This window comes from Geospiza fortis, unplaced genomic scaffold, assembly GCF_000277835.1.
Source record: "Geospiza fortis unplaced genomic scaffold, GeoFor_1.0 scaffold286, whole genome shotgun sequence".
In the NCBI taxonomy this organism is placed as follows: domain Eukaryota; kingdom Metazoa; phylum Chordata; class Aves; order Passeriformes; family Thraupidae; genus Geospiza; species Geospiza fortis.
The window spans coordinates 1,185,734-1,213,503 of record NW_005054444.1 but is presented as its reverse complement, the minus strand read 5'-3'; the positions used below and the strand labels follow the sequence as shown (position 1 = coordinate 1,213,503).

Sequence of the window (27,770 nt, the reverse complement as noted above, 5' to 3'; positions counted from 1 at the left end):
ACATTGTGCATCAGGCCAAAAATAATTTTGTCACAAAACCAGAAAAACTGTGAGTGACAGAGACTGATGCTGCCTAAGGCATGTGAAGAATTCTTTTGTAATCCCTTTCCTCTGCAAGCCAGTTTTGGGTGTGTCAGAGGAAAGCTTCTCACTAGAAACCAGCATAGTTTCAGAATTTTTCAGGTTAAATGGGAAATATTCTTTTGCTGCATCTTGTGAGAGTTACAGAACTGATCACAGTAAGGTGATGCTCAGCTCATAATGCTGAGCAGATTTCTCGGGGCACTGGAAAATGCCTCTTCTATTTGCATCAGTGAAGTGATATCATGACCAATAGCTTCTGCAGATACTCCACAGGTGGCTCAGGTCTTGCTCTCAGTGTCCACATGAGTACAGAGATCTTCCGAGTTGTGATATTTCAAAAATATCCGGATGTTCCCTCACAACAAGGTGTCCACTTTCAAACTCTCCTGGATGGTGAGAAGCTTGCTTAGAGTCAGGCTGAGAGTGGCTGCCCAGTCACTGACCGCAGCTCAGTGGTCACACACATGGGGTGTCTGCTTGATTCTGTGAGGACTCAGGCTCAAGGGGGTGTGAGCAGTCCTTGGAACTCCATGGGAGAAGTCCCACCAAGGGAAATGGCAGTGACCACCATCACCTGCTGCAGTTCCACAGCCTCGCAGGTTCTGCACATGATGTCTTCTGTTTACTCTTTCCACTGGGCTCTGCTCAACTTCCTCGTGGCATCTGGGTGTCAGAAAAGTGATGTGCCATGCCACAGCTGTGTGGCCCGATGCCATTTGTGTAGATGTTGTTCTCTCTCGTTGCATTGGGGTGACTAGAGAAGACCTGCGATTCTGTTCTGGAGCCAGAGTTTAAAAAGAAATGTAATTTCTGTCTGCACTTCAAAAAGTGGCTCACCTGTTAGGTACCCGGAAGGTAACCTTGTACTCAAGGCCAGATCAGTTTCTGAGTGGGATCATCCCCATTTGCAGTTCTTTGCTGCCAGAGGCTTGCTTTCAGCTTCAGCCAGCTGGATAGTACAAGTGTGAAGAAAGTCACCATAAGGAAATGCTCAGCTAATCAGCAGCATTAATAAGACCCAAAGATCAGTATTCTGATTCAGGAATAGAAACTGAAACTAATGTAAGACTTATAAAGGCACACCAGTCTTCCAGGAAGCAATACACAAATCCAGAAATACCCAGGGCTGCTGTCAGTGCCAGAGGTAAGTACATTTATGTGAAAGGCAGTCCTATTTCTCAATAATCAAGATATTTACTGTAGTTGTATCTAAAGACTGGAGTGTAGATACAAATGTGTGTTGTTGGCACGAGGATACGTAGGAGACAGATGTGGATTTGTGCTTTATGTCTTTGAATACATTACTGTATCTTGAGTCTTGGGTCCAGCTTCAAACTATTAACATAATTTTGTTAACCTTGGAATGGCAGGAAGAATTCAAAATCCAAAAGAACTTTTACTGTGAAAAGAGATCTCAAAGGCATTTAAGAATGGAGCAATTTAGTTAGCTTATGTATTCATCTATTTTATTTTCATTGCGATAAATAACTAGAATATTCTTCTTAAAGAATCAGGGCAATAAGGCTGTGAGAGTAGTTGATCATGTCTCTGTTGATGTGGAAAACTAATTTTTCATGTTAAAATGTAATTTTACTCTGTATAATTCAGAATTTCTCATCTTCAAGAGCTAAGCTGCAGAAAAATGCCTTTAGTATCTTAATTCTAAGTATATCTTAAAAGAAATCTTTATTATATTATGTATAATTCATAAAAACAAACATAAAAATAAAAGTAATAATTTTTATTTTAAAAAATATTTTATAAAATAAAATGATGGTTCCTAGATTCTTAATTTTCCTGTTGGTGGATTTTTACAAAACAAATAAGTAGCCTTGATCACCTGCAACTATTTTCCTCTAGACCCTCAACTGGGAAGGGATGAAAAAGTCATGGGGCCAAAGTTGCTTGCCACTATGGAAGATAAAATGTGTATAATCAGGCAGGGCTGTGTTGCCACCCTGTATGTATTTGTTACCCTCCTTTCTGTACTGGTATTTTTTTCCTTGGCACTGATTTATTTTAGTTTTTTTAGAAAGTTACAGATTAAGTAAAGATGGGAAGTTGGTTGTGGAAATGTTTTTGTCTGGATTGCCAAGATTATGAGTACCAATGAGAAAATGGCTCAAGCTTTGCCTGTTCTCATAGAAGTGGTTTGGAAAATTTAAAGGGATAAGACATTTGATTCTGCTCTTTGATTAGTCAGGGAAAAACAGATGCAGTACTGCTGAAATCAGGGAATTTAAACTTGAGTATTCACACAATCAACCATAATGTGCTAAACTGAGCAAGGCTTCGTGTACAAGACAGTTTAAACAACCATCAAGTTCAACTTCCAGGTAGGAGTCCACACCTCCTGCATCCCAGAGTGCCTATCCTGCTGTGTTGTGATTACTTATGGACGCCTTTTAGAGAAAAGAGATTTGAGAGGGTGTGCATAGAACTGAAAGGGATCTGGACAGAAAGGGTAGAGGAAATTTTGTTTTCTGACCTGCTCTCCTCAGTGACTCACAAATCTTTTCTACACAGGTCCCTCATCCAGAGAGAACAACAAAGGGTAAGAGATGTAGCTCTGTCACTCACTTCTGCCTGAGCTACTTGGCAATTTCCAGAGACATCCTTTTGCCTTGTTTTATTCTTACTATCCCTTTCCTCAATCTTTCTTTTCCAGTTGCCTTACTGCTTTGACTGGTGCTGATCTCTGAGTGGCGATGAGTTTGCTTACCCACCCAACAGTTCTCGAGGTGGTGCTGGGGGTTTTCTGAAGCTTTCATCAAATTCCAGCTCTAGATGGCTAAATTGCAACATTCCTCAAGCTGCTCATTTCTGATGGGAAAAGCTGGGAGTGGGAGTCCTGGCTGATATTGAGAGTAGGCAATGTACAATGGGACCAAACGTCATTGAAGTGCTGGGATCACAGTACTGCTGGTACTCTTCTTCAGGTGGAAGATGGAGCCAAGAGTCTTCCAAAGAAATTTTCCACCTAGACAAAATGGACAGGTGTACCTGCTGTATGAAATCAGGCGGAGAAGACGTGCTGTCCGGAGGAACTGGTGCTCGAACAATGGTGAACAACATGCTGAAATCAACTTCCTGGAAAATCGTTTCAATATCGGGCCACAAATTCCTTGCTCCATCACCTGGTTCCTTTCAACTAGTCCCTGTGGAAACTGCTGCAGAAGGATTCTGGAGTTCCTGAGGTCACGCCCTAACGTGACCTTGGATATATATGCAGCCAAGCTGTTCAGGCCCCGAGATTCACGGAACCGACAAGGTCTCTGTGACCTGATGATGAATGGAGTCGCTATACGTATCATGAACCTTGAAGGTAACCGAGCTACTCTAAGTGTGGATTGAAAGTTCTGGGATTATGTGCGCTCTTAGTTTGTAACAGAGGTGATTGATGGCTGGCTTTGGGGAGTGTTATGAATGATCAACAAGAAAGCCAAATTAATAACTGCAAAGAATTTTATTTTCGTGACCGAAAACACGGTCCTCGACAGCCACAGCCAAAGAGACAGCGTCGAGCCCAAGATCGGCACTGGGCGAACCCAAATCCGACTTCCATCACATCGGAGTCCCCTCTGTTCACGAATGCTGTCTCCAGCAGGGCTGTTTTACAGAGTTTTTAATGCCTGAGGCAGAGCTGCCTCGTTTGTCACCCCAGATATGCGTGAAGTTTCTTTTCACTGTGCAGGGTTGGACAATTGCTGTTTCTTGGGTGGTGGCGGGTGCTGATCATGTCAGGAGAAGTTGGGTATTCAGATGTATGTTTTTGACGATTTAGGTTATCTTGATTTATGATATTTATAAAGTACTGATTGTCCTTGGGTACTCCCTTGTGGTTCCGGGTGAGTCCCATCTCCTCACCAGCCAGGTCTTTTTACTTGCTTATGAGGCATTCTTTCCTGCTGCCACCAGGAGTTCTGCAACTTCGGTGTGGTAATCTGTTTCTGGGTTGTCTGTGGTTAGAGGCTCATTGGATGTTTAATTTATTTTACAATTTTGTTTTTTATACATTTTCCCCCTAAGCATGAATTATTTTACATTACATATTACAGGGAGGATTAGTGAGTGCAAACATGTCACTCTCTTCTGCCTTATTTCTTCCCCAGTCTTCCCCTGTACAGCAGCAGGACCAGCATGGTCATTTCCTCTTGCCAAATCGGAAGGGCTGAAGGTTTCTCTAGCTATGCACACCTCCTTTATATGCAGTGTAAAACCCTGTCCCTCCTAGAATACACATGCAGATCAGTTGCCAGCTGCATCAAGTAATTGATTTCCCTTGGTAGCTGGAGGAGAGTAGGAAACTTGTCTAAAGGATGCTTTCAGATGATGCATCACAGAAGATGTGTCTTGCCTTTTTCTGTGTGTATCTTGCTTGCCTGGTAATGTTTGGCTGTAAAAACAGTCCAGACAAGCAGCTCACAAAAAGGAATGTATATTTGAAGAGATGAACCTCACACACCTGTGTGGATATTTACCACTGGGGTGTGGAGCTATGAAACCCACCGGATCAAATGTAATCTTAAAGGACATTACTTATATTGGGGGCGCTGGCTCTGGGATTATAGCACAGAGCATTGTCAGAAGCTCTGGCCATCCTATCAACACTAAGATCAGTATGAAGCTGCTAAATGTTAGAGTGTTCACTCCAGCTTTTCCCTGATCATTTGGATAAGTCAGACAGATTCATGATTGAAGCATCTTGTCTTACCAAAGCTGTGTTCTCAAGCACAAGGCTGCCAAAAGGAGAGCCTGACTAGCTCTGACTGCCTGTCCCACTTCCCTTTTCACTCCTGCCACTTGCTGATTCCTTCTCTCTTGGCTTTATGCCAGAGCATGCTATTTGTGATAAGGGTTACCCGAGCCACCACAATGATCAATTTCTCTCTCTGGCAATTCATTTTTAGACATATTGCTACTCTGCAGAGTTTTGGTTCCCCTTTCCACTAACTTATTTGTGTAGTTATTTGTGCACACCTTGTATGAATATCTTTGTCCTTTACTGTATTCTTACTGAGAAACAAATGACTCACCGACATGTTAATGAAGAAAGAACTGGGCATCCCTTCATCAGGAGTGACTGGGTATCTCTCTTCTTAGATTACAGGTACTGCTGGAGAAATTTTGTTGCACACCAACCTGGAGAAGATGATTATTGGCCCCAGAATGTCACTTTATACTTCATTCTGAGTAGCATAGAACTCTTACATATCTTTTTGGTAAGTAGACACCTGAAAAAAACACCAAGAGCAAAAATAAATGCAAAAAATCCAAGGAAAAGGAGATTTGGATGATCCCAGCAATGGTGTTAGCAGAAATGATAGTAGGAAAAATAAGCATATGCTTCAAGCTGTATAAACAGAGAGCCAAGCAGGCAAGGGATTGCCAAAGGACTATGCTGCTACATTGTGCCTTTTTGGCCAGGAGCAGAGAAGAGAAGAGATTTAGCACTGCTCTCAGATTTTAACTAAGGAAAGGGTACATAATTTCAACCCTTTGCATGAATCAGCTACCAGTTCATTAGCTTGCAGCTTACCGGAGCTATTTGACCCCAGGAGCTCCTTCAGCTCTGTAATCATGATTCAAGTATTCTCTTTTTGCCTCTGGACAGGGCCATGGATTTCAGTTAAGTTCTGAGCAAGTTCAAAAGCCCAGATGGGTGGATTTACCTTCAGGATCAGAATTTACATATTAGAGTATAATATGACCGAGATTTGCTTTCCATTTTTCTTGCAATCCATACAACTGCAGAAGTTATTTGTACAGCCTGATATCCTACTCAGAAAGAGGAAGTGGTCTAGTGAACAGGAGAGAAGACCAGGACTGGAGTAAACTGTGGGGCTCAGCCACCCTTTATGGGGCAAGCCAGTTCTTGCTTGAACTGGTCTCTCTGTGCAGAATGGATATCAGGAGGCAGAGGAAGGGATGCACAAAACTGCTGGCAGGGACTTAGAGTCACAGACACAAACCTAACCTGTTTGTAGGATGCTCTGATCGCCTTGTTTTATTTCTGGCTGAGGAAAAGGTACACATTCACTTCATTTCAGTTCCATCCACCTCAAACATTACACAGGACTTTCAGTACGTCAAGACCTGACTTTTCCATTTCTTGCCTGTGTAAGACATTCAGGTGACAGGATACACAGTCAGTAGCAATATCCAGTCAATCAGCTGATCTAACGAAGTGCTTTATGCAATGTAATGGTTTAGGAGATGTTTTCCCCTTGGCGTTCAGCCTTTCTGAGTCTCCTAATGCCTGAGATGATTCAATAATTTAGCAGCTAACGCACGATCCAGCGCACGGTGCGATGCCTGCCGGGAGCTGAGCAGAGCTGGCTGCTCAGTGCTCCTCAGTGCTGACAAACTGCTGCTGACTCAGCATGGTCCCCTACAGCGGTACAAGGGGAATCTGCCCTTCAGGCCTTGGTTTTAAAGAGCCAGCTAACAAATTGCCTGTCCCAGCCAGGCAACCTCAATGATTTCTGCAGAGTCCTGCCGGCTGGGAAGGCTGCTGGAAGTCAGGCACTTGCTCAACTGCCCTGCTGTCTCAGCTAAACACAAACCACCCCTCAAATAAACATGCACAGGGCCCATCATCAATAGTTCTAACCACCAACCCTCCACAGAAGGATTGGGAATGTCTCTGTGCTCAGCCCCTTTGAACATCCTGCCCCGTTTTACTAATTATGCAGGGGTGCAATGAGGTGAGTGAGTTCCAGGCATGTACTCCAGAGAAATACACACGGTTGCATCAAGCCCTGGCCTCCCTGGCAGAAGAAAAACACTGAGGAACCAGAGGGAATTTGGTGGAGTCCCACTGCAAAGGGCAGGGGATGGGGGCACTTGCCCTATGAGGAGAGGCTGAGTGCACAGGCTTTCCTTGACCTATAGAGAAGGTGGCTAAGTGGGAGCTTAGTGCAAAACTGCAGTTTTCCACTACATAAAGGCAGTAAGGACATAGCCAAACTCTCCTCAGTGACGCACAGAGAGAAAACAAGGTGACACATGCAAGCTGCAGTGAGGGAAATTCCAGCAGGATGGAAGGAAAAAGTCTCCCCTGACAATGGTGCTGTACTGGAACCTGGAGAGGCTGTCACCTCCATCCCTAGAGACACTGAGAACTTCCCTCTGGGCTGCCAGATCCAGCCTTGGAGTTAGCCATGCTGCGAACATGGTGTGCGACTAAAAACCCCTGGGGAGGGCCTTTCTAACACCCCCAAAAATCCGCCTTTCCACAGGATCCAACTTCACTTCCCCTGCATTCAACTATGCCAGTTGCAACCTTTTAAATATTTCTGTTTGTAAATAGTCTGTATTTCTAGGAGTGGCATACATGGCACAGTAAATTATGAGGTGCTACCCTGTTGTCTGGAGAAATGTATCTTGAGGCAGATTATTTAACACACTGAAGGAGGATCAGAGTGATATCCTGGAGCAGATGCTTTATTTTCAAATTCTCTATCATGCTGAAGAGACAGCTTAAGATTTTGATATCAAATTTTTAACTTTTTTTTTCTTCCTCCATAGGAGCTTCCTCCATTTCTGGCAAACTGAATGCTAACGAGCATCACTACCATTCTTTCAAGCTCAGCTTATGCATTAGTACAAGACCAGAAAAGCCAGTCCCTGGCAGTCTCTTCTTCTGCAGCCTTGCTAACTTTCTTGCTGCCACCAGAGAAGACTCTTTTCACTGTCTGGGCATTGCTAAGTATTGAACAGAACAGGAGGAGTGCATGAGAAGCCATCAGGAAGCTCGGATGATGCAGCCAGGCATCCAGGACACTCTGGTCTTTACAGACCTTTTCGAGAGTCCAGTGGGGATGGAGACCATGCCCCACAATCAGGCCTTCCACGTCTGCAGATTCTGCAATCACATTCTGCAAGTGTCCTCTTGAGAGGCCAGCATGTAATATTTTTCATGCTCTGATCTGTTCCAAAGAAGTACTCAGCAATGAATTCTTGCTTTCAGAATTTCTTGTGAAGATCACTTTTATGGCTACGTGTGTATGTTTCAAAATATATTTCATACTATTAAAGTATTTATGCAATACTGTAGTAATGCTTCATTTTAAGGTTTTATTTATGAGTGTACACTTTATTTATGACTGTAAAACCACTGTAATAAAAGGGAAGACGTCAACATTGTGGAAACTTTGCTTTTCTTGTTACCTCCTTGGTAGACATCCTTCCCTTGTAATTCCACACTCTGGAGACATAGGTGTTCATTGCAAACTGGGGAAAAAAGTAAAAAGTCTCTGCTTTTCCAGCTGGAAACACAGACTGGAATGGTGAAGTAGGAGATATTGAAAGCTCTGAGCTCTCTCTATTGGAAGAAGGCAAAAAGAAGCTACAGGTGTGTTGGGTCTTGCAGCAGTTTTGAATTTGAACAGCAAAAAATGTAGATCATCTGGGGAGCTCCATGTGTCATGATTCCCAGCCTCTTCAAGCAGGAGGCCCACTGTGTGATCCCAGTGGGGAATGTGCTGGTGCTGGGATCCCCCGCATGCACAAATGATAACTTGAAGAACAAGGCAGGGGCTGGTGGGAGCTGTGCCTATCTCTTCCAGTTTATTTATGCTTGTAGCATCCTCTGGCCATGCAAAAATCTCCAGATGTTTAGCAGACTACTGAGACAGCCAGAAAAGCTGCAGGCTGAGCAAGCAGATCCAGTCCCCACAGTGTGGGAGTGTATCTAAGGCTGAGCACAGCTGGCTGGGGAGTGTCTCTTACGTTAGACAAGTAAAACAACTCCAAACAATGTATAGCACAGCTAAACTTTTCTTCCCCCTGTCTAGGGCCTCATATTGGATGTCACATGCTCTCTTTCTGGACATTATAGTGTTTAATCCTTGTTTCCTTAGGGAGCAATCAAATCCCTTGATCAACATGCAGCTTAGTACAGCAGGGTCCATAAACACTCATGCCCAGGGCTCAGCCCCTTCCACTGAAGGCAGGAGGACAAACTTTCTCTGCTCTGTTTGGAAGCTTGCCAGTTCCAAGTCAGCCTAGTGAAGTTTTTCACACTAGTTTTATCTGCCAGAGTGAATTTGCAATCTGCTGTATCTCTGCTGTGCTCCTACTGGCATGTGAAGCCTAGAGGTGGGTCTACCACACTGGGAGCCTTTACAGGCAACCACAGAAGGCAGCTGGTCTGCTCTTCTGCTCTCATCTTCTTCTGGCCCTCTGGACTGGTAAAAACAGTGCTGTAGATTGGGATAGTTCTTAAGTGTGAATTAATGGCAAGATTATAGTGGGGACACATCAACACCCTCCCTGCGCTGGAACTTGGGTGCAACAGCAGCAGCAGCAACGGAGTTTTAGCCATAGCTGATGTGGGTTTGGAAGCCTGAGGGGAAACCTGCCTAAGACAAAGTGTATGAGAGGTTTAAAAGCCAAAGGCAGCCTCCAGAATCCTTGCCACCCTTTGGTGCCTCCCCACTGCTATGACCTCGGCTCTTGCAGCAACCCACTTTCTCCTTGCCCAGCAGGGGCTCTGCTCCTCATTGCTCACATTGTCTGAACAAGGGCCTCTTCTCTGCCAAATCCCTTCATCTTTCTTCTGTGAACCAAATCTGACTTCCATCACTGTGAATATTTAATACATATGTGAAGAAATAACGACATTTCTGCTCCTAGGAATGCTAAAGGGTCAGGACCAGGGAGAGTAGAAAAATGTACTCAAAGACAATGCTGGACACAAATACATGTCGACTGAAACCCCCCTGAAGGGACAAGTAGCAAGGGAGATTCCATGACCCTGAAACCCCTTTCTATCCTGATTTCCAAGTACCAGCACGCAGCAGAGGAAGAGAAAAGGAGGGAGAAGCCATGCTTGTGTTTGCAAGGGTCTGGAGTGTGCCTTTGCATTGTTCAGTGGTAATCTGTTTCTCATTACTGCAAAGTCCAAGGACACCGTGTACTGACCTGGAGGAATGCTCTGTGCAGCTGTGGGAATGATGTCAGTGTCCTGTTCTTCTGTGGACATGTTCTGGGGCTGTTCAGAGACAGGCTTTGGGAGCTGTTTGCAGCATGGGTCAGCACCCCTTCAAGGCAACACCCTCAGCAGGGTGGCAGATACCCCGTGCACCAGGAGATGGCAGCCATGCCCAGCTGTCCACACCAGCTGCCATCCCATTTTTCCTGTTTCCTCTCTTATCGAGGACTCCACAGCTACCTGGATGTGCTTGTGTTCAGAGTTCATTGCTGCAAACCATGCAGTGTTGATCAAATGAGACTGGGGCTTTCAGCCAGCACCAAGGCCCCTGGTCTGGCTGTTCCCCACAGTGTGGGGAAGAAATGCTCTCCCAGAAATCACAAGTCCCCATTTCCCACAGCTCAGGCAGCTGGGACTGCAGGTATATTTGCCACAGTCCCCTTGAGAGCTTAGCTTTTGCCCAGGTGCATATAAAGAAGAGTGACATCTAGAACAGCACACCCACAATCTCCATAAGGCTGTAAAGATAAGTGGTTCTCAAAAATATACAATCAGTAGTGAAATGTTCACTATATAAACAGTCTCCAAAGCAAGAAAAATATCTTGGGTTAATAAAGTAATGTTACTGCATAACAGTCACCCTCCAGGGAGTTATTCTTGGCAGAGACACCTAAAGCGTTTGAGGCTGAATTAATTTAGAAAGCCAAATTAAAGAATAGCTTGTAACAAACAACATGAATTGGTATTTGTGAACAGAAAAAGTGCAGTTAAAACAATCTTGTGTGCAAAAGAGCTAAATTCCTATAGCTGAATCACATGGATTAACTCTAGAGTCCACTCTGAATTTAATCAGATTTATGTTCAGAAGAATCTAAATATAGGATGTATTTCTAATCTAGTTCATGATTCTTTGCATTTACTCATTACATTTTTTTCTCCTCCTGTACAATGTCAGCTGTCGTCATGTTTCAACAAGTATCTTCAACTCAGCGTTAGTCAAAATTTAAGGAAAACTTGTATCTCAACCCCTTTTTAAGAAAATGGTAGTTTTTTCTAACAATTTCACTGAGAAGGACAATGATGTTGTACAGCTACATGTCAAAAGTTGAAAGATGAAGATTCTTTATACATCTTTGCTTCTCTTCTTGTTTTGTGAAGCATATTGCCAGCCCTTTTGTGTCCAGTGTGGTCAATTATGAGTCATGAATGGGCACAATAGGCTGGCCATCAATGAAAGAAGCATCTCAGATAACTTCAGAGGTTTTTGGTAGCATGTCCAAAGTACCCGAACAATTTATCTGCCTTGATCTGCTGGGTGACATTGTCAATAACTTTAAAGCTACAAGTAAAAGTACGAAGACAGTTTAATATTTCTAGGTTGTACCTCCAGAAATCAGAAAGAAAAGGTGACATATCAATCCTCAGTGTCCAATATACTTCCTTCACCCACATGACACCAAAAAAAAGACAAAACCAGATGCTTGTTTGTAAGACCTTTATTTATATAAATAATATGCACCATATGAAACAAATATACAACACCATGCTTGCAAATTAATGCTTTGCAAAGGACTGTCATTGCTATTGCTGGTCAAAATTTCCCAAGCTGAGAGTGCCTTGGGAGCCTGAAGTTGTAGGAAGCTTGCGAGGCAGCTGGTTGTGACCTCTGCTAGCAGGAGCAGGCCCTGTAGGGGCAGGGCTCTGCTGTCCCAGCACCAGGGGAGGTGTTCTGAGGAGCCTCCAGCCCTACCCAGAAAGAGGAACAGGATGGAGCAGAGAACTTGCAGCCACCATGAAGGAAATGACAGAGCACACCAGAGTGTGGGGCACACTTAGCCTCGTGCAAGCCCCAAGAGGTTGGATTGAGGGGGACAATCCTGCTGTAATTCAGAGGGTGGGAAGGTGGTGGTGAGCAGGCATGTACTGTGAATCTATATCTTCAGCTTGTAAAGACTGTGTCCACCAGATCAGGAGCTAATGGGGTCCCCTAGTGGAAACAGAGTGATTGCCAGGCAGGAGGATGGTTAGGTTTTGGCCCCCACAGAAGATATCTCTTTGCAGGCCAAAGAGCTTTGCGTATGCCAGGATTTTTTTCTGGCCAGCTCTCAGTAGAGTCACATTGCTGACCATATTATGGGCAATAAAAAACTGGGAAAAACAAAAGACTATGGGACTGTAAAGGTGCCTCCAGTAGAGGCAGCTGGCTGGGGAGGGAGCACATTGCATGTCTGGTCTAGGGGGAAATGCTCAGAGGATGAAGAGCACTCCACACAGTCAGAGCTGTGGTGCTCTGCACACAATCCTCTTAGAGAGACCTGCTAGCTCCATGTGAGGTCTTCAAGCTGAGCTACCTTGGCTGTCAAGGACTCACTTCAACACTCTCAGCTGAGCTTTCCAGTAGCTGGTCAACTTTGCTGTTAATACATAAGCTGTACCACCTCAGCCGTGATGGTTTTCACTTCCTACCAGCATCCAGGAGGACAACTAAACCATTTCACAGGGGAGAACACAGAGCAGCTGAGTATAGTGCAGCTCTAAGAGCCAAAAAATGTGCTCCCTGAAGCCTTCATGAAATGTGCAGGTCAGTGCAGCACCAGTGAGAACACAGCCACACAAACAGCTTTGCAGGCTGTCTGCTCCCATTTGGGCAAGGCTAAACCCAGGGCTCCATTTAATGGATCACCTGGATTAGCTCTGCAAGGAGTGAGGGGAGGCAAATCACTCTCTGGCAATGTCACTGCAGTCCTGGCTATTCCCAGTTAGCAATGGATAAGGTGTGAGCCTGGGGAAGGTGTCTTCACAAGATCAGCCTAATTCTCCTTGGAAATAAAAAGTAAAGGTAGTCTTATCTCTAGACACAGGGCTGGAAGGAAGAGAGACGTCAGGAGGGAAGAGGAGAAAGATCTGTTGTAAGGGAGAGAGTTGGACATCAAAGAGCGAGTGTTTGTGAAGTCTTCTGATTGCTGATGACTTTCACTTCAAAGTCCCAGAATTTTAAAAGCATCTTGTAAATCATCTACTTCATACAGTGGCTGCAGGACAAAATAGAAATGGTAGGTCAGTTGTCAAGTGAGCAAGAACCCATGAATATGAGGAAGGAATGGCAAGAGATGGGATGAGAGGGGGAAGAGGGGGAAGTGAACAGGGAGAGGAGAGATGAAGAAAGTTGGAGGAAGAGGTATAAGGGATGTGGAGGATGAAGACACATGAGTGAATGAAATGGCAGATGGCAGGGATGAGCAGCAAGTGCAGAGAGTAATTATAGTGAGGAAGAGAGGAATAAGCTGGGGGGAGAGGCACTGGAAAAAGAAGAAGGAGAATTGGCCCTTACCAGGAGGATTCGTCGAAGTTTCCTGGCAAGATGGACAGAGTTTTCATGCAGCCCTTCCCAGCCTTTGAATGCCTGTTCCCTGTTCTCCACAAATGTGTTCCAGCAGTAGAAGTAATCTGTGCAAGGTGCAGGGGAGTTACAGGGTGCTTAACAGGACACTGATCACTAAATCACCACACTCTGCATCATCTCCTCTGGCTCCTTGCCCTACCTTCTCCCCAACACCCCTTGGCTCTCCATCATCTCTTTCTTGCCTGCACAACTCACCTTTGAAGGTCATGATGGCGATCTGTGCCCCGGCCTTGTGCAGGCGCCTCAGCCCCTCGGGCTCTGCCTTGCGCTCCTCGCAGAAGTAGAGGCGGGCCATGAAGATGCGGAGGCTCAGGTTGGGGTAGGAGCGCAGGAAGCTGGCGATGTGCTGGGCGCAGTCGTAGCAGGGGCTCCAGGAGGTGAACCAGGTGATGCGGTAGCAGCGCCCCGGGTCCAGGTCCCAGGCTGCGATGTAGCGCAGGAAGAGCACCTCCACGTGGCAGCCCATCTTCGGGAAACCGGGAGAGACGGGGACCAGGAGTCAGCAGGGAGTGACAGGGGCAGGGAGGGAGGGCTGGCCTGCATGGGGTGTGAGGGAGGAGAAGCAAGGTGCAGGGAGTGCTCTTGGGTCAGCACACACGGGGACAAGGCACGGCAGTACTTAAGGGCTAGGGAAGCGCTGGTGGGCACTGATGTGGAGGGACGTACGATCGGGATGGGCGGGAGCTAAGCAGGAAGGTAGGGAGACTGGAAAAGCAGCAGGGGGTGTGGGCATCTCGCTGGTAACACACGCGGGGGTAGCACAAAGTACAGCTTTACCCGGAGGCTGCATCCCTCAAACGGTGTGAACCAGCACAGCTCCCAGGTGTGCCTGTACCTGCACAGTGCCCAGGTGTGCCTGTACCTGCACATCCCCAGGTGTGCCTGCACCTGCACATCCCCAGGTGTGCCTGCACCTGCACAGTGCCCAGGTGTGCCTTCACCTGCACAGTGCCCAGGTGTGCCTGCACCTGCACAGTGCCCAGGTGTGCCTGTACCTGCACATCCCCAGGTGTGCCTGCACCAGCACAGCCCCAGGTGTGCCTGCACCTGCACAGTGCCCAGGTGTGCCTGCACCTGCACATCCCCAGGTGTGCCTGCACCAGCACAGCCCCAGGTGTGCCTGCACCTGCACAGCCCCAGGTGTGCCTGCACCTGCACAGTGCCCAGGTGTGCCTGTACCTGCACAGTGCCCAGGTGTGCCTGTACCTGCACAGCCCCAGGTGTGTCTGTACCTGCACAGTGCCCAGGTGTGCCTGCGCTGCTGTCACAGGCCTCTGCTCCCTGCTGCCCCAGGCAAGCTGGAGCTGCAGGCTCCAGAACAGGCTGGCAAGGTGTTCCCTCCCCCACCTGGTTGCGCAGGTATCCAAAATCCAGGGAGCAGGAGGTGGCGCTGTCCCGGCGCTTCACCACATAGCACAGGTAGGTCTCACGCCGGCCCTTGGCCTTGCGCAGGTTCCTGAAGTTGTAGAGGAAGAGTCTCCTTTGCATGAGGATGCTGCAGGAGAAGACAAGAGAGAATTTACATTTACTCATGCAGCCAGTTGTTTACCATGTCTCTGTTGAGGCCTCAGCACCAAAAATATCCCCTTCACATCCAAGCCTCTCTGTATGAGAAGAGTGTCGGTAATTTGCATGAAATGTTCTAGGGAAAGGATGCAGACGTGACTCTGGGGATGAAGCAGGTGACTTTGTGAGTGGAAATGGTGTGTCAATTAATAGTGATTAGTCAAACAGCAACTATGGCTGGGCAGAGTGTGAAAATATCTGAAAATATCCAGAACATGGACACTAGGGAGGGAGGAGGATGAAGGCATCTGAGAAGACCTGTGAAGATGAGAAGGTGTGGAGTTCAGCCATCAAGAGATGTTATTTTTGCTATATGAAATCCAGAAAGTCCACTGGGGCAAGGGATGGACCAAACTAGAATCTCTCCAGAGAAGACTGGACTGAATGCCTTCGAAGCAGTGCCTAAGAGAAGAGCAGAGTTGAAAATATGCAGGAGCAGGGAAAGATGCCATCCAGCAGCTGATGGAATATGTAAATGGTAGCCATGCTGACACTTCCCCAGACACAAGTACCATTTCCACAGCAGACAGACATCAAGACTGGCATGAGCCTGCTCCTGTGCCCAGGGACCATGCTGGGGAGAGGCAGCAGGAGCACAGGGAGGCTGTAAGGCAGTCATGAGCCACCTCTGACAGCCTCACTGCCAAGTGGAGGGACACAGGCAGCTGGGTTCATTGAGGTGAGATACTCACCTCCCCCGCAGCAATGCAAAACAGAAGTGAATAGGTTAAAAATAATCATGTCCTTTGTCATCTTTTCCCACTGTTAGGCTGACGTTCAGTTTAAGCTGGGGTAAGTTTAAGAGATACTGAGCTGGGTTTTCCGGAGGATCTCCAGTGAAGTGTAGAAAGGGGGAATTTGGGTTTGTTAGGAATTTAAATCTGAGAGTCTAGGCACTTGTATACACCCTTCATCTGTTTGCTAGTGTCACCATAAAACTTGAGCACTGCAGAGCACTTAATGACCAGCTAATAGGCATCCTCTCTGCCCCTGCAGGAGCTTCTGTCCCTTGTGCACCCTGACACATGGCCACTGCATCACAGGTACTCATTCATACAGTCATGCACATCCTCTTGCTACCTGGTGATGTGATTTGAGGTTGTGTGTCACTCCCTACTGCTCCTCACCTGAATCACAGACATTCTCCCTCAGGCAGCCTTGCTGCCCTGATTGTCCCACAGAGAGGCAAACGCCTCTTTCCTGCCCTGTCTCCCTCAGCCTGCAGTGCACAAATGCCTGTCCTGCTCACACAGAAAGAGGAAGCACACACACACTCTGCTATGCCATGCTTTGTGCTGACAGGCTCCTGCAGAAGCACATCACATTAGAACTGTCCCATAAGAACTGTTGCAGTCCTGCTCTGGTGTGTTGCAGGTTGTGTCAGGAGCAGAGCACGAGCTGATCCCACTGCATTCCGTCACCCCTTTCTCTGGATGTCCATGGGGTGTGCCTGTTTCCCATATCCACTGTATGTTCTTCACCATCTTTCTCACTCTTGGAGCTGACTCACTCCCTACCACCTTGGATTCACCCTATTTCCCTGCCTTTGTGCAAACACTTACAAATGAACACCTGTGTATATTCCTAACACACACACTCACACGCATATTGGTCTCCCCAATTTTTTTTTCTCCCCAAAATTATCAACCAGTTGTTCACCACAGGTTTCTAAGTCTTAGATGTGTTATTGCAGGGGTATGGAAAAGACAACAGAGATGCTGGAGTGGGGATCTGTTCTGTGGTGACAGATTCCCAGGTTGTCCAGAAAGGATAACCCAGAAAATTGCACAGGTGTGTAGGTCAGAGGCTGGCAAAGCACTTACCTGGGGTGTGCCACAACTGCAGAAAACAGAGCAGAGCCTTGTGCACATGGCAACTGCTTGCTGAAGAAACACATAAGCCAGGAGAAGAACAATTACAATTGTGTTGATGTTTCATTAAAACCCATACGGAAAAATGCTTTTTATCACATCAAAAACATAAGGGAAAACAGACTTTCCCTTTTCTAGTTTTTTTTTTAAGTTTTGGGCAAAACCATTTGCTTTCAAAATGTTTCTGATTCTTCTTCTAATTGTCCCTTTTCTCATCTCATTCAATGTTTCTCTATTCAATGTTTTTGACCCTGCAGAGTTGCATGTGGATGCAAATAAGAGTGAAGAACAAGAAATGACCCCAAACCACAGAAAAATAAAGTTAGGATCACTTAGATTATTTTTCAGTTTCAGAACAAATCGAAGACAATTTGAATCACAGAAGACACTTGTTCAACTAGAAATGTTCATATGTTCACTAACATCAGCTCTTTTTCTCCCTTTCCTCTGGAGTTCACCATCCCAGGTAGGATTTTTTCCCCAGGGAGGATTTCAGAATATGGCTGGTGCAAACAGAAGAATGAATGAACAGATGATGTGTGGAGCAACTGAGCAGATGTCTGGCTAGGTGTAAACTGCTGGATACACATGCAACTCCTGTGGCAATAGCATAGCTCAAGGGAAAGGAGCAAGGACACAGGAGCTGTGATTACACCTGGGCACTGAAGAAGCGGCTTGAACAGAGATCTTCTCCTCAAATAAAGATTCATGAAATCAGAGTGAAGCCCCCTGAGTGTGTGCATAGTACACCATTGTGGAGACTGATTAGCCATAATAAGCTCACAGACTAATTGCAGTGCAAGTAGAGGATTGAGGGGCTTAAGCGGCAGATAGCATCTGACTGTTCATCCTTCTGTTATCATCCTTTGTTTCTAGAAAAGAAAAACAATGAAAGGAAGAGAGAATAGCCACAAGAAAGAAATGACAGAAAGGGAAAAGAGCACAGGTGGCAGACAGTCAAAGAGAAAGAACAACAGAGACACAGAGATGCAAGTTGCAAGAGCAGGACAGGCAGGGAGTTAGATCAGTGAGTCAGATGGGGAAAGGGAAAGGGATGGTCAACACCAGAGGGAAAGCAAGTTAATTCTGACAGAAAGAGTCTCATTTCTCATAGGAGCAAGAAACTAGAGACACTCCTTTTACCTGTCCATGACTCCCAGGGTCTCTCTCAGGTGATGGGATCACAGGGAGGTTATCTCGCTGACTGTCCCTGCAGCCTGCTGATACCTGATGTACAGAAATGTGGACTGGCCTGTGTGTCCCCTCCCCATTCACCCCTATCTACTCCCTGCTGGCTTTCATCGGGGTGTGGTTGAGGGAGGAGTTAGAAGGGTCTCTGGAGCTGCAGGAGCTGAAGGGAAAGATGTTGAGATGCAAAGGGGCATCAGTTCTGAAAGATGCTCAGCACCTATTGGTCACCACCCCCCCTTCCACTGCCTACCGGCCCCCTCCCACCTGCAAAATTATTCTGAAATAATATCAATAGCATAACAAGGCAGGAAACATTGTCTAGTGGTTAGAGGGGGCCTGAGAGCTTGTGTACCACTAGTGTGAATGTGGGCAAAACCACACCATCCCTCTGGGCTTCGCATCACGCAGCTGTGCAGGGATGGCGGTGACCCTGCCCTGCTCCAGCACAGAGGCTGCAGCTCTGTGCAGCAACCTGGAGCCACCCTGCTGGAAGGAGCTCAGGAATAGCAGCTTGTGGGCAGACTTTCCCTGCTCCTCTGTGACCCCCTGAAGGTCTGGCAGTTGCATGGAGCAGCGCTGAGCTGAAGATGAGAGTGAGAGGGACTCAGCTCCCAGGGCTCCATGGGGAGAGGCTAGCCTCAGCTTGGCACCCAAACATTGTCACGGGTGTCTGAGCCCTGTCAACATGCCAGGAGTGGTGGCAGACCTGCACTGCAAAGCTGCACACAAAGCACCAGTGGGGAGTGACTCTGGGCCTGATCCTGCTGTTCCAGGCGGTGCTGGCACCAGCACCGAGCTCTGCTGGTGGCAGGGTGACAGTCAGGACCCCGTGACTGAGTCTGCGCTGTCACAGCCAGGCTGGCACTCAGGATGCACACACTTTGCTCTGCCAGCACTGCTCTGGGCTACCCAGGCTCTGCTGCTGCCCTGGCAGCCACCCCCTGTGCAGGGCTGAAGGGCAGCAAGGCTGGGGCAGTGCCTGGGGCTGGCCACAGTGCCCAGGAGGCAGCCAAGGCACGTTCTGCTCTGCTTCTGCCCCAAGCAGGCATGGCTGAGTAGCAGGGCTTTTGTTTACCTCGTGCTAGGGTAGCTCTTCGTTTTTTCTCTGCTTGATTTACTTTCCTTATTAATTTTACTGGTTTTCAGAATGCTAAGGCTTTGTGAAACCAGTATATGCAAAAACAGGCAAAGGAGAGATGAGTTGCCAGAACAGAGCAGACTCTGTAGCCCAGCTCTTGGAGAGGACTTGTTTTTGAGAGCACAGAGCATGGCATACTCCAGGAAAAGGAGAAGCACTCCTGCAAAGCCCAGGCATGGGCTGTCCTACTCCTCAGGGAAATGCCTGAGTAGGACACAAACTCAATGAACACCCATTTTGGCAGCTGCATTGGTCTCAAGAGCTGTGGCAATTATCCTCCTTGAGGATCTGGCTCCTAGTGCTTGACCAAAGCTAGAAAAGACTGAAATCCTTGAGAATCCCTGTCCTAATTAACAGAGCCTAAGAGAACAGTCTGGCTAATGAAATAGCTGTCCCCTTTAAGCCTTTGCTCTAGTAGCACCTTGTGACAAACCTCCTAGGTCAGAGCAACAATCACACTTTAATACTAGATTTTCTTTTAATAATTCAAAGGGCACATTTGTTACACAGGACATTAAAAAAAAAGAGAAAAGCAAAAACAAAAAGCAAAACACTCTGGGAAATCTGCTTCTTAGAGATCATAACCATTTGTGTTTCATTCCATAAATCAAGTAAATTCACTTTTATTCTTGGGCTGGTTCTCAATTTTCATAGCCAAAAGATTGCACAAAATTTTATATAAATTTTCTACTTTGAAAGGAATATCACCATGGCCAGCTTGGTTCTCCCCATAAATTTAATTGATGCAAAATTTTCTCAAAGGTTTTACATGTCAAGTCTCATAAAATGCATAACTAGATCCTTTCTCTGGTCCTGCCTGTAAGTGGAATTTGTCTTTCCATGTTTAAAACATGCTCTTTCCCCTAAATGTTGAGAGTTTCTTTGCTCTCCACAGAGATAAAAAAGAAAGAATGGATGAACAAACAGATGAACTATAATTAATGGCAAGGCTCTCAAGTCTAAGCACTGCTGGAGGCTTTCTAATGCCCTTCATTTAGACTGGTAACTTCCTTCACATGTGAGGTCCAAGTGCACAAAGTCAGCGGCAGAGATTCCTCTGCCTCTATCTGTAATCCCCAGAGCAGAAACCTGCTGGTGCGGATGTGCTTTAGAGTCTTGTAGCAAGTCTAGGGGACATTTCAAGAGGCACCTTCAGTTCCTAAGCAGTTCTGCCTAAAACAGGAGCTGCATCCTCTTGCCGCAGCAAGACTTTGCTCATTAGCAGATGTCACTCCTGCTCTGGTTAAAAAAAAAACAAACAAAAAACCCAAAAAAAGTAGTTTAGAAAACCGTGGGAGGGTTGCTGATCCCTGATCTCGTTGCTTGTCCAGCTTTCTCCCTGGTTGTAAATTTCCAAATCTGTTACATGTGTCAAGCATAGGCTGGGAGCTCATACCCAAGGGGATATGCTGATCCCTTCAGTTTTCTGTCCTTTCTGTTCAGTGAAAACCTCTTTGGAGATGGAAGAGGAAAATACTGAAGATGCCTCCATCACGGTTTCTGATCAAAGCCCAGGTCAGTTAAAGGCTGCTGGGGAAAGCTGGAGAGGGTGCCTGTGCTGCTGTGTTATCTAGCAACAGGCACTGCTCCACCTTTTCGGGATCATGGAAGAATGTTCTAGCATCCCTTCAGGTTTCTTGCACTCAGGGCTTTATTTTCTGTCTTGGAGTGAGAACAAAGAAATAAGTGCTGGCTGAAGAGCAGTGGTCAGGTGGAAGGTGGGGTGAGAGGAGGAATGCCACCATTACTTTTACAAAAGATTCAGAAAGCAAATTACCAAGAAATTAGACAGCAAAAATACAGTGAATAATTTAAATTATCTAGCCCCAAAGCAGAGGAGAGGTTGCTTGTTTAGTCAACAGGAAGTCATGTGTTGGTGCATGCCATTATAAATATATATTTATTTTTTCCATTCACCCTTTGCTCAGAAATCGCCTTTTGAAAGTAGCGCCTCTGTCACCAGTTGGTTGGTTTTGCACTGAACACAAGAAATGCAGACACCTGCTCACCCTGGCCTCAAGAGAAAACCTCAAACAGAAAAACTTTCTCTGCTCCACAAGTGCTGATGCACCACAGCCACTGACTTGCACAGAGATGCTGAGCAGGGCAATGGTGGAGCTCCTTGCACTAAGGCACTGGCAGATAAATAAGCTGCTATGCTTATTTATTATAAGCACATGGAACACGTTCACTTAATACCAGCATATATTAAACCTGAGACTGTATGTCAAAATGCTTATTTATTACACACACATTTCACTGGGTTCACTCCACAAAGATTCCTCACCCTCCTTAAAATGACAGACCCAACACAAAGGTAGTGCACTTGCTCAGACACTGTCGGGCATACCACTCCCATTTTTCCAGTCCTGGGTGGAAAAAACCCCCTCCACACTAGGTGTAGAGCAGCTTGCTGTTAGGACATGGGGCAGAGAGCCTTGTCCCTAGAGCTGCCACCTCTTCCTGTGATGCAGCAGTGGATGCCGTGCCTGGGGAAAAGGTTTCAGCCATTGCTTTACAAAGCAGTGATTTTTGCGGAATGTGCAGCACCACAGAGATTTATAAAAGCTGTGAGGATGTGTGTGTGGTCTGCCTGGGGTGGACTTCACCAGAGAGGGATGGTGTGGTGCTGGGGTTTGCAAATGCAAAGCCAAAGCGCTGTGGGGTGAGTGTCACAGAGGCTGCATCTAAATTAGACAAGAACAAGGATTCCAGGTTATGAGAGGGAAGGGGGAAGTAAAAAAGGCAGGAGTTCAGGATGTGTGGGAGGGTGAGTTTACAAAACTTGCACTGCTGCATGCTGCAGGATTGTCAATGATGCCACTGATGCAGAATTGAGGGTATCTGGTTGCCGAGCGTGCATTAACGTTATATGTTATTGTGTGTTTTACTAGCAATTCAGCTTTCCAGGCTTGCACTGCAAAATCTTTACCTGGAGACTTGACCTGCAGTTTATTTTTGTTTCACTGTTGAGCTTGTTTTGGTGCTGGGGGATGAGGCAAATTAGGGTGAAACTACAGAATTGAGTATACATTTTTTAACCTCAGCCCTGTGAGTGCTTCTCATTCCTGCCCTGCAGCTCTCTGCCAGCCCTGCCCAGGCCTTCTTACAGGAACTAATAATCCTTAATTCTGGCCCTGTGACCCCACAATTATTTTGTCTCCCTGCCTGTATTAGTACCCTCCACCATGTCTCTAGACCACAGCACTTCCAGCCCTTGCTACTGAGACAGACACCTTCTGGGATCGCCAGCAGGAAGGCAGGAAAGGGGCTAGATTGTGTTGGGGAGTTTGAGACCTAGTGAATGGCTTCCCCACCACGACTGCAGATAAAAAATGTGACCAAAATCCACATCCTTGTGCTAAATGTCCTCTATGTGTTCTCTGGCTTGAGGCTGTGACCTGGCTGGCAGCTTACCTCATTTATGCTAAAAGAAACAGACTCTCTGATGAAAGCAGAACTGCCCTCCCCATGTCGAGATGTGGGGGGTAGAATACCTACCAGAGCTGCTGGCACCCTGCTGCTTGCCATTGCAGTGCCTGCAGCTTCAGCCTCCAGCCTGCCCTGCCCATCTCAAGTGGCTCCTGACTCTGTGCTGACCTCGAGGGCACCCTCTGCATACCCAGGGAGCTGCAGGCGCTGCTCCAGTGTTACTCCACTCTCCTACAGATCAGCTGTAGGCACCTGGGCACCCCACACAGTTTCAAATCAGATTTTCCTGCTCCTCAGTGGAAGTCACTGGCTCCATATCTCTGCAGTCATCTGTTAGCCACAGGGAGAAACTCGGTTTTGTACTGCTGTTTTTCACAATGAGGCTCACCTTCTAGCTGTGGTTATGGTTTTGCAAACCTGTGTTGCCTGTGATGAGCTCATGTTTTTGCAGTGCTGCAGCTTGTGCTACTCCCTGCAAAAAGAGCTTGCACTGGGACCTGGGTGGTAAATCCTGATTTTAACTTCCCTGTTGTCTTTGGAGAAGTACTTTGTTGGAGAGACTGAGACAGAATTCTTGGGAGTTCAGTAAGAAATCGCGTGTTGGATGCTCCTTGGCTGTCAGTCGTGTGCTGAGGACCTTGCAGTAGTACAAGGTTTCCTTGGCTGGAAGTCCTCGTGAGCATCTCTTGATCTTGCACTCACATACACAACTAGGTAATTTCCTTTTGCCTGGTCTGTGCTTGACATGGGGACACCAGATCCACTCCTCTCTTCTATCATTTTTGTGCAGGTACAGGTAAGGCACAGGCAAATTTACTTAAGGGTGGCTAGCTTGGTCCTGCTGTAGTTTGGAAAACAGGGAACAAGGCCAGCAAAGATTTTGGATTGGAGAGGCAAAAATCTACCATGAAGCAGTGCCCCTGGGGACTCTCAGGGTAAAGAAATAGCAAAGAGGTTTGCAGAGGCTACAAAGAATTCAGACATCTTTCCCAAGCTGAACCAATGAGCAACTACAAAGAGAGCAGCTGAAGGACAGTGGAGCCAAAAGGGACAGTGTGTGATGACAGTGCTGGGCTCAAGCAGGGCTGATGAGAAAATCACCAGAGCATAGAGAGTCTCAGGAGCAACTACACTCACTGCACCAGGCAGAAAAGAAAGGCTTTTGAAGGTGCCAAGAAGGCAGCAAAGGCCAAGACCCCCCTGGCCCTTGACTAGCACTGCCAAGGAGCCCTGATTAGCTCTGGCTGTGAAGAAAGTCCCAAGGAAAGTCAAGATGGCCAAGAAATAGCTACAGGATATGAAAACTGACAGACCAAAAGAGGCAAAGATCCAGCTAAGGGCAAAACAGTGAAACCCAAGGCTACCAAACCCAAGGCAGAGAAATTGAAAGTGACCTCAGGGTGAGAAGGTGGTGCACAAGAAGTAGATGCTGCATGAGCATAGAAAAAGTGACCTGCTGCAGGGACACAGACTGCAAATCCTCTAATTGAACCACTGATTTTTGTAATGTTTTGCATTTTTTAGCACAATTTCCCCAAAGGAAGAGAATTTATTTCAATAGTTTTAAAAAATGCCTTGTTTTGCAGTTAAACTTGTGCTTTGTATTAATTAAAAGTTTCTTCTTGTTATTTTCTTCAGTTGACTGCAGCAATATTGTAGGGGAGGCAGTTTTCTCAGCGATGCACAGCAAAAAGAAGAGAGGCAGCAGACGAAAGATGCAATAAAGGAATTTCTCATCTGACATCAGGAAACTATTCTCCATCTTAAGTGTGGTGCAATATTAGAACAAGTGGATTCTCCATCCCCTGCTGAATTTTTCAGAATTCACTTGGACAAGGCTCTGAGCAATCTGAGCAGCTTTGAAGTTATCTCTGCACGTTTACTTTCAACATAAGTTTATCTGTGATCCTAACTGGGAACATATACTACCTCAATATCCACATTTATTTTAAAAAACACACAGCTTAACCTACATTTATTCTTATATTTAAGCAGGTGAGATCTGACATGTCTTATTGGTTAGACACATTGAATTACATATGCTTCTCTATTACACCTTTTTGCTAATTTGTGACCAGCTGTATTTGTATGGAAATTACAACTTTAGCAAAATGCTCCAAACTGCATTCTGATAGATAATTTATTAATTAAATGAATGGAATGTTTTTCACAATTCACTTTTTAAATATAATTCAGCATACTAGCAACAAGCACATGCTGTTTGTATTTTAACTGATATAATTCACATTAGTGAACATGTTTTTATTTGAGAAAATAATTTACACTAATAACAAAAGTAGACAGTCTAATACATTTGTGGTATTTCCCACATATTTTTAAATAACTTTTTTAATGGACTAAAATCCAGCTCTCTATTTTGTGAGAGTTTATTCCAACTTGCTGCATTTCAGGTTCTAAGGATGGCAGGAACAGAGAGAAAAAGCAAAGTGCTAAAGATCAGAGAGCAGAGGGTGAAGAGATTCAGAACTGGAATTCAGATTTCCTGTGCCCCAGTCAAGGAGATGCTCACAACTGGACAAATGTGCACTGTCAAACAATGTCATCATGTGGTGTCAGGGGTCAATACTACAGGATCGTGTACTTTAATATCTCCAGAAAAAAGTTACCCAAACAATTAAAAAAAATAAATTAAAGCTAAAGTCTCTTTTGGTTTCAACCCAGCTATTCTTTGCTGAGTAGAGGAGCTCTTTTTGGGTGGGTGGCAAGGACCAGTCCCCTCTGTGAAGGACAAGCCCACACGGCAGCCAGCAGCACATCCCTGAGGGATCCTTCCAAGCCGGGATGCCCGATGTCAATGCTCTCTGTGCACACTGTGGGCTCTTGAGGACAGGATTCAGGCAACAAGTTTCAGGAGCTTCTAGGTGACATGTCAGATGCTCCCGACAGCCCTCCCATGCTTGTTAGCCCCACATGCCCAGCTGTGAGGCACTGCTTCGCTGGGGAGCAGACACTGGAGCACAGGCTTTAACCAGCAGCCTTCAAACTGGCTACACAGATCGGTACCAGGGAGCTGTGACAGCAAGAGGAGGAGGAACAGCCATTGTGTGGGAAGTGACCACTGGGCATCTAACTCCTGCTCCAGGTCAGGAGAGGTTGTGAAAATCAGCCACAAGTGCAGAATCATGCTTCTAAAAACAGGGCTCTGTCAGCTTTCTTTGTGGCTAGCCCAACTGCACGAGCAGCACACCTACCTGGAGGCGTATTTAAAACCACTTCCCCGGCTTGCAAGAGAAAGTGATGTCCAGATATTGTGGCAGTTCGGGTTGGAGTGGCAGAGGAAATAAATCTGGGTATGGGACAAGTGCCAATGAAGTGTGGGCCAACTCTAGTGTAAGGGAAAAGGAAGAATAAGCTGAATTACAAACAGTTGATGGCATATGTTGTGCTTGGCTCACACAGCCAGGGGAAAGCGCCAGTGCAGGAGCACTGCAAAGGCTGAGTTTATGAGACAGAGCAGGCTCTGGCCTGTGTGGGAGGGAGCAGTGTCTCCAGCCACTGGGGCTAGGGCTGTACCCACTACAGCAGTCCAGATCAGGACACCACAGCTTCAGCCAGGAAGGGGATTAGAGTGTTGTGCAATAATCTACGTTGTGTGGTTTAGTCCTGAAGATCTATGGGGCACTCTCAGAGGCAGCTTAATGGGTAATTTGGCCCACAGCCACTTTTGTTCTAGAAATACCATCTAAATGCAGACTTGACTGCTTGCACTTGCACTGCTCAGAGTCCCCCACATCTTAGTGCTTCATCTTTTCAACCAAAATATGATGTACAGTCAATGCCTGATGAAACTATGAAAAAGTCAGAAAATCAATGAAAAGGAAATTTTCCTAATCCTTTAGACATAGATGTGTAATTTTTAATGTGGTCTCTCAGATATTCCCATTATTGAGTTAAATGGTTGTAGTGAACAGGTTCTTCTCTGCTTATGTGATATTTATTATGGCTTTTCTCTTATTTCAGTCATTATGCCATTTTATTTGGAGATGTTAATTCTCCACCAGAAAGTGGAGAATGTGCATGTGCATAGTAAAAAGATGTGTCCTCAGCACAGGTTTCACGGGCTGGGAGGAGTTATCCCTGTGTTCAGCAGCTAACAATTGTCAGGAAAATCTGGCACAGCTATCCATGGTAAAAAAAATGCTGGAGAAAATGTTATATTTCTCTAGGAAAAAAAAGCATTCCCAGGAACTCCCATGAGCTGTGATTCATGAGTGAGAGGAGGGTGACAGTAGAGGACTAGTCTAGCAGGGAGTAAAATGTTCCAAATGATAGATTTTATATGGAATCAAGTATCCCCACAAATCTGGAGGAGATACAGCAAGAGACAAATAAACCCAAACACATGAGAGTTGCCAAGAATAACAGGAAATAAATTTTCTTTTAATATGGATTATAGAGACTCTAGCATTAAAACAGTGTTCTCCTGGACAGGAGCACCTCTTCCTGTCCCTGCTGAAAGCAAGCAATAGAAATGGTTCTAACCACTTCCCAACCTGTATGAAAGTTAAATTTCTATATGCTGTACAGTAGCTATGTTACCCAGTTATGTATCTATAGTGATGAATATTCACCTCTAAATACAGAGAACAGACTTGACCCAGTCCAATTTCCAAGATCCATCTCCGTCCTACCTTCCTCCACACAGGCAATTTTCACAGGTATCCCTGTGGCATGGAAGCCAGTGGCTTGAATGTCTTTGAGATCGAGCTCTCAGTACCCTCCTCTGTACAGAAATGTGCACCCTCTCAGTACAAAGAAATCCCTCCTTCATTCTTAGTCTCATGAGCCTGGAGTACTCGAGAGGAGCATCACCCTCTGAATAGCAGTGCAGTGTTCCTATATGAAGGATAAAATTCTAGTCACTGTGACTTGGAATTCTTTCTCCTGTACCCTGGATAAATATAGAGAGATTTAGCCCATCTAGGGCTAATTTTGACCTCACATGGAAACTGTCTGCACAGGGTGTCTTCCCCTACACAGAAGATGTGACCAGCTTCTTGCTGCATACAGCAGAAATGCAGGTCCTGGCAAGATGGTCCTACATTAATTGTTCTTGCTCTTTTTCTGACATCTGCCTCTGTGCAGCAAACTGTCCCCAGTACTGTGTGACTGTGGCTCTGTGCAACA

The 27,770-nt window shown here is 46.0% G+C and overlaps 2 protein-coding genes across 2 annotated transcripts; one reads left to right on the top strand and one right to left on the bottom strand.

Moving 5' to 3' along the window:
• The first annotated feature begins 3,030 nt into the window (after positions 1-3,030).
• LOC102039999 (C->U-editing enzyme APOBEC-1-like) lies at positions 3,031-7,641 on the top strand. The gene is made up of 3 exons (XM_031062292.1): positions 3,031-3,409; positions 5,188-5,306; positions 7,615-7,641. The coding sequence occupies exons 1-3, from the start codon at positions 3,031-3,033 to the stop codon at positions 7,639-7,641; spliced, it is 525 nt and encodes a 174-aa protein (XP_030918152.1).
• Positions 7,642-12,937: 5,296 nt separating this feature from the next.
• Positions 12,938-14,957, bottom strand: AICDA (activation induced cytidine deaminase). Its single transcript, XM_031062291.1, has 4 exons — positions 14,772-14,957; positions 13,620-13,890; positions 13,353-13,468; positions 12,938-13,053 (listed from the first exon to the last, which is right to left on the bottom strand). Exons 1-4 carry the CDS (start codon positions 14,955-14,957, stop codon positions 13,000-13,002), a joined length of 627 nt encoding a protein of 208 aa, XP_030918151.1. The 3' UTR covers positions 12,938-12,999.
• Between the last annotated feature and the right edge of the window lie 12,813 nt (positions 14,958-27,770).

Coding starts and splice junctions, on each gene's coding strand:
- LOC102039999 (XM_031062292.1), top strand. CDS start 3,031: ATGGAGCCAAGAGTCTTCCAAAGAAATTTTCCACCTAGACAAAATGGA. Junction 3,410..5,187: donor ACGTATCATGAACCTTGAAG/GTAACCGAGCTA, acceptor CTCTCTTCTTAG/ATTACAGGTACTGCTGGAGA. Junction 5,307..7,614: donor AACTCTTACATATCTTTTTG/GTAAGTAGACAC, acceptor CTTCCTCCATAG/GAGCTTCCTCCATTTCTGGC.
- AICDA (XM_031062291.1), bottom strand. CDS start 14,957: ATGAGTAAATGTAAATTCTCTCTTGTCTTCTCCTGCAGCATCCTCATG. Junction 13,891..14,771: donor TTGGATACCTGCGCAACCAG/GTGGGGGAGGGA, acceptor GGTTTCCCGAAG/ATGGGCTGCCACGTGGAGGT. Junction 13,469..13,619: donor CGCCATCATGACCTTCAAAG/GTGAGTTGTGCA, acceptor CACCTTGCACAG/ATTACTTCTACTGCTGGAAC.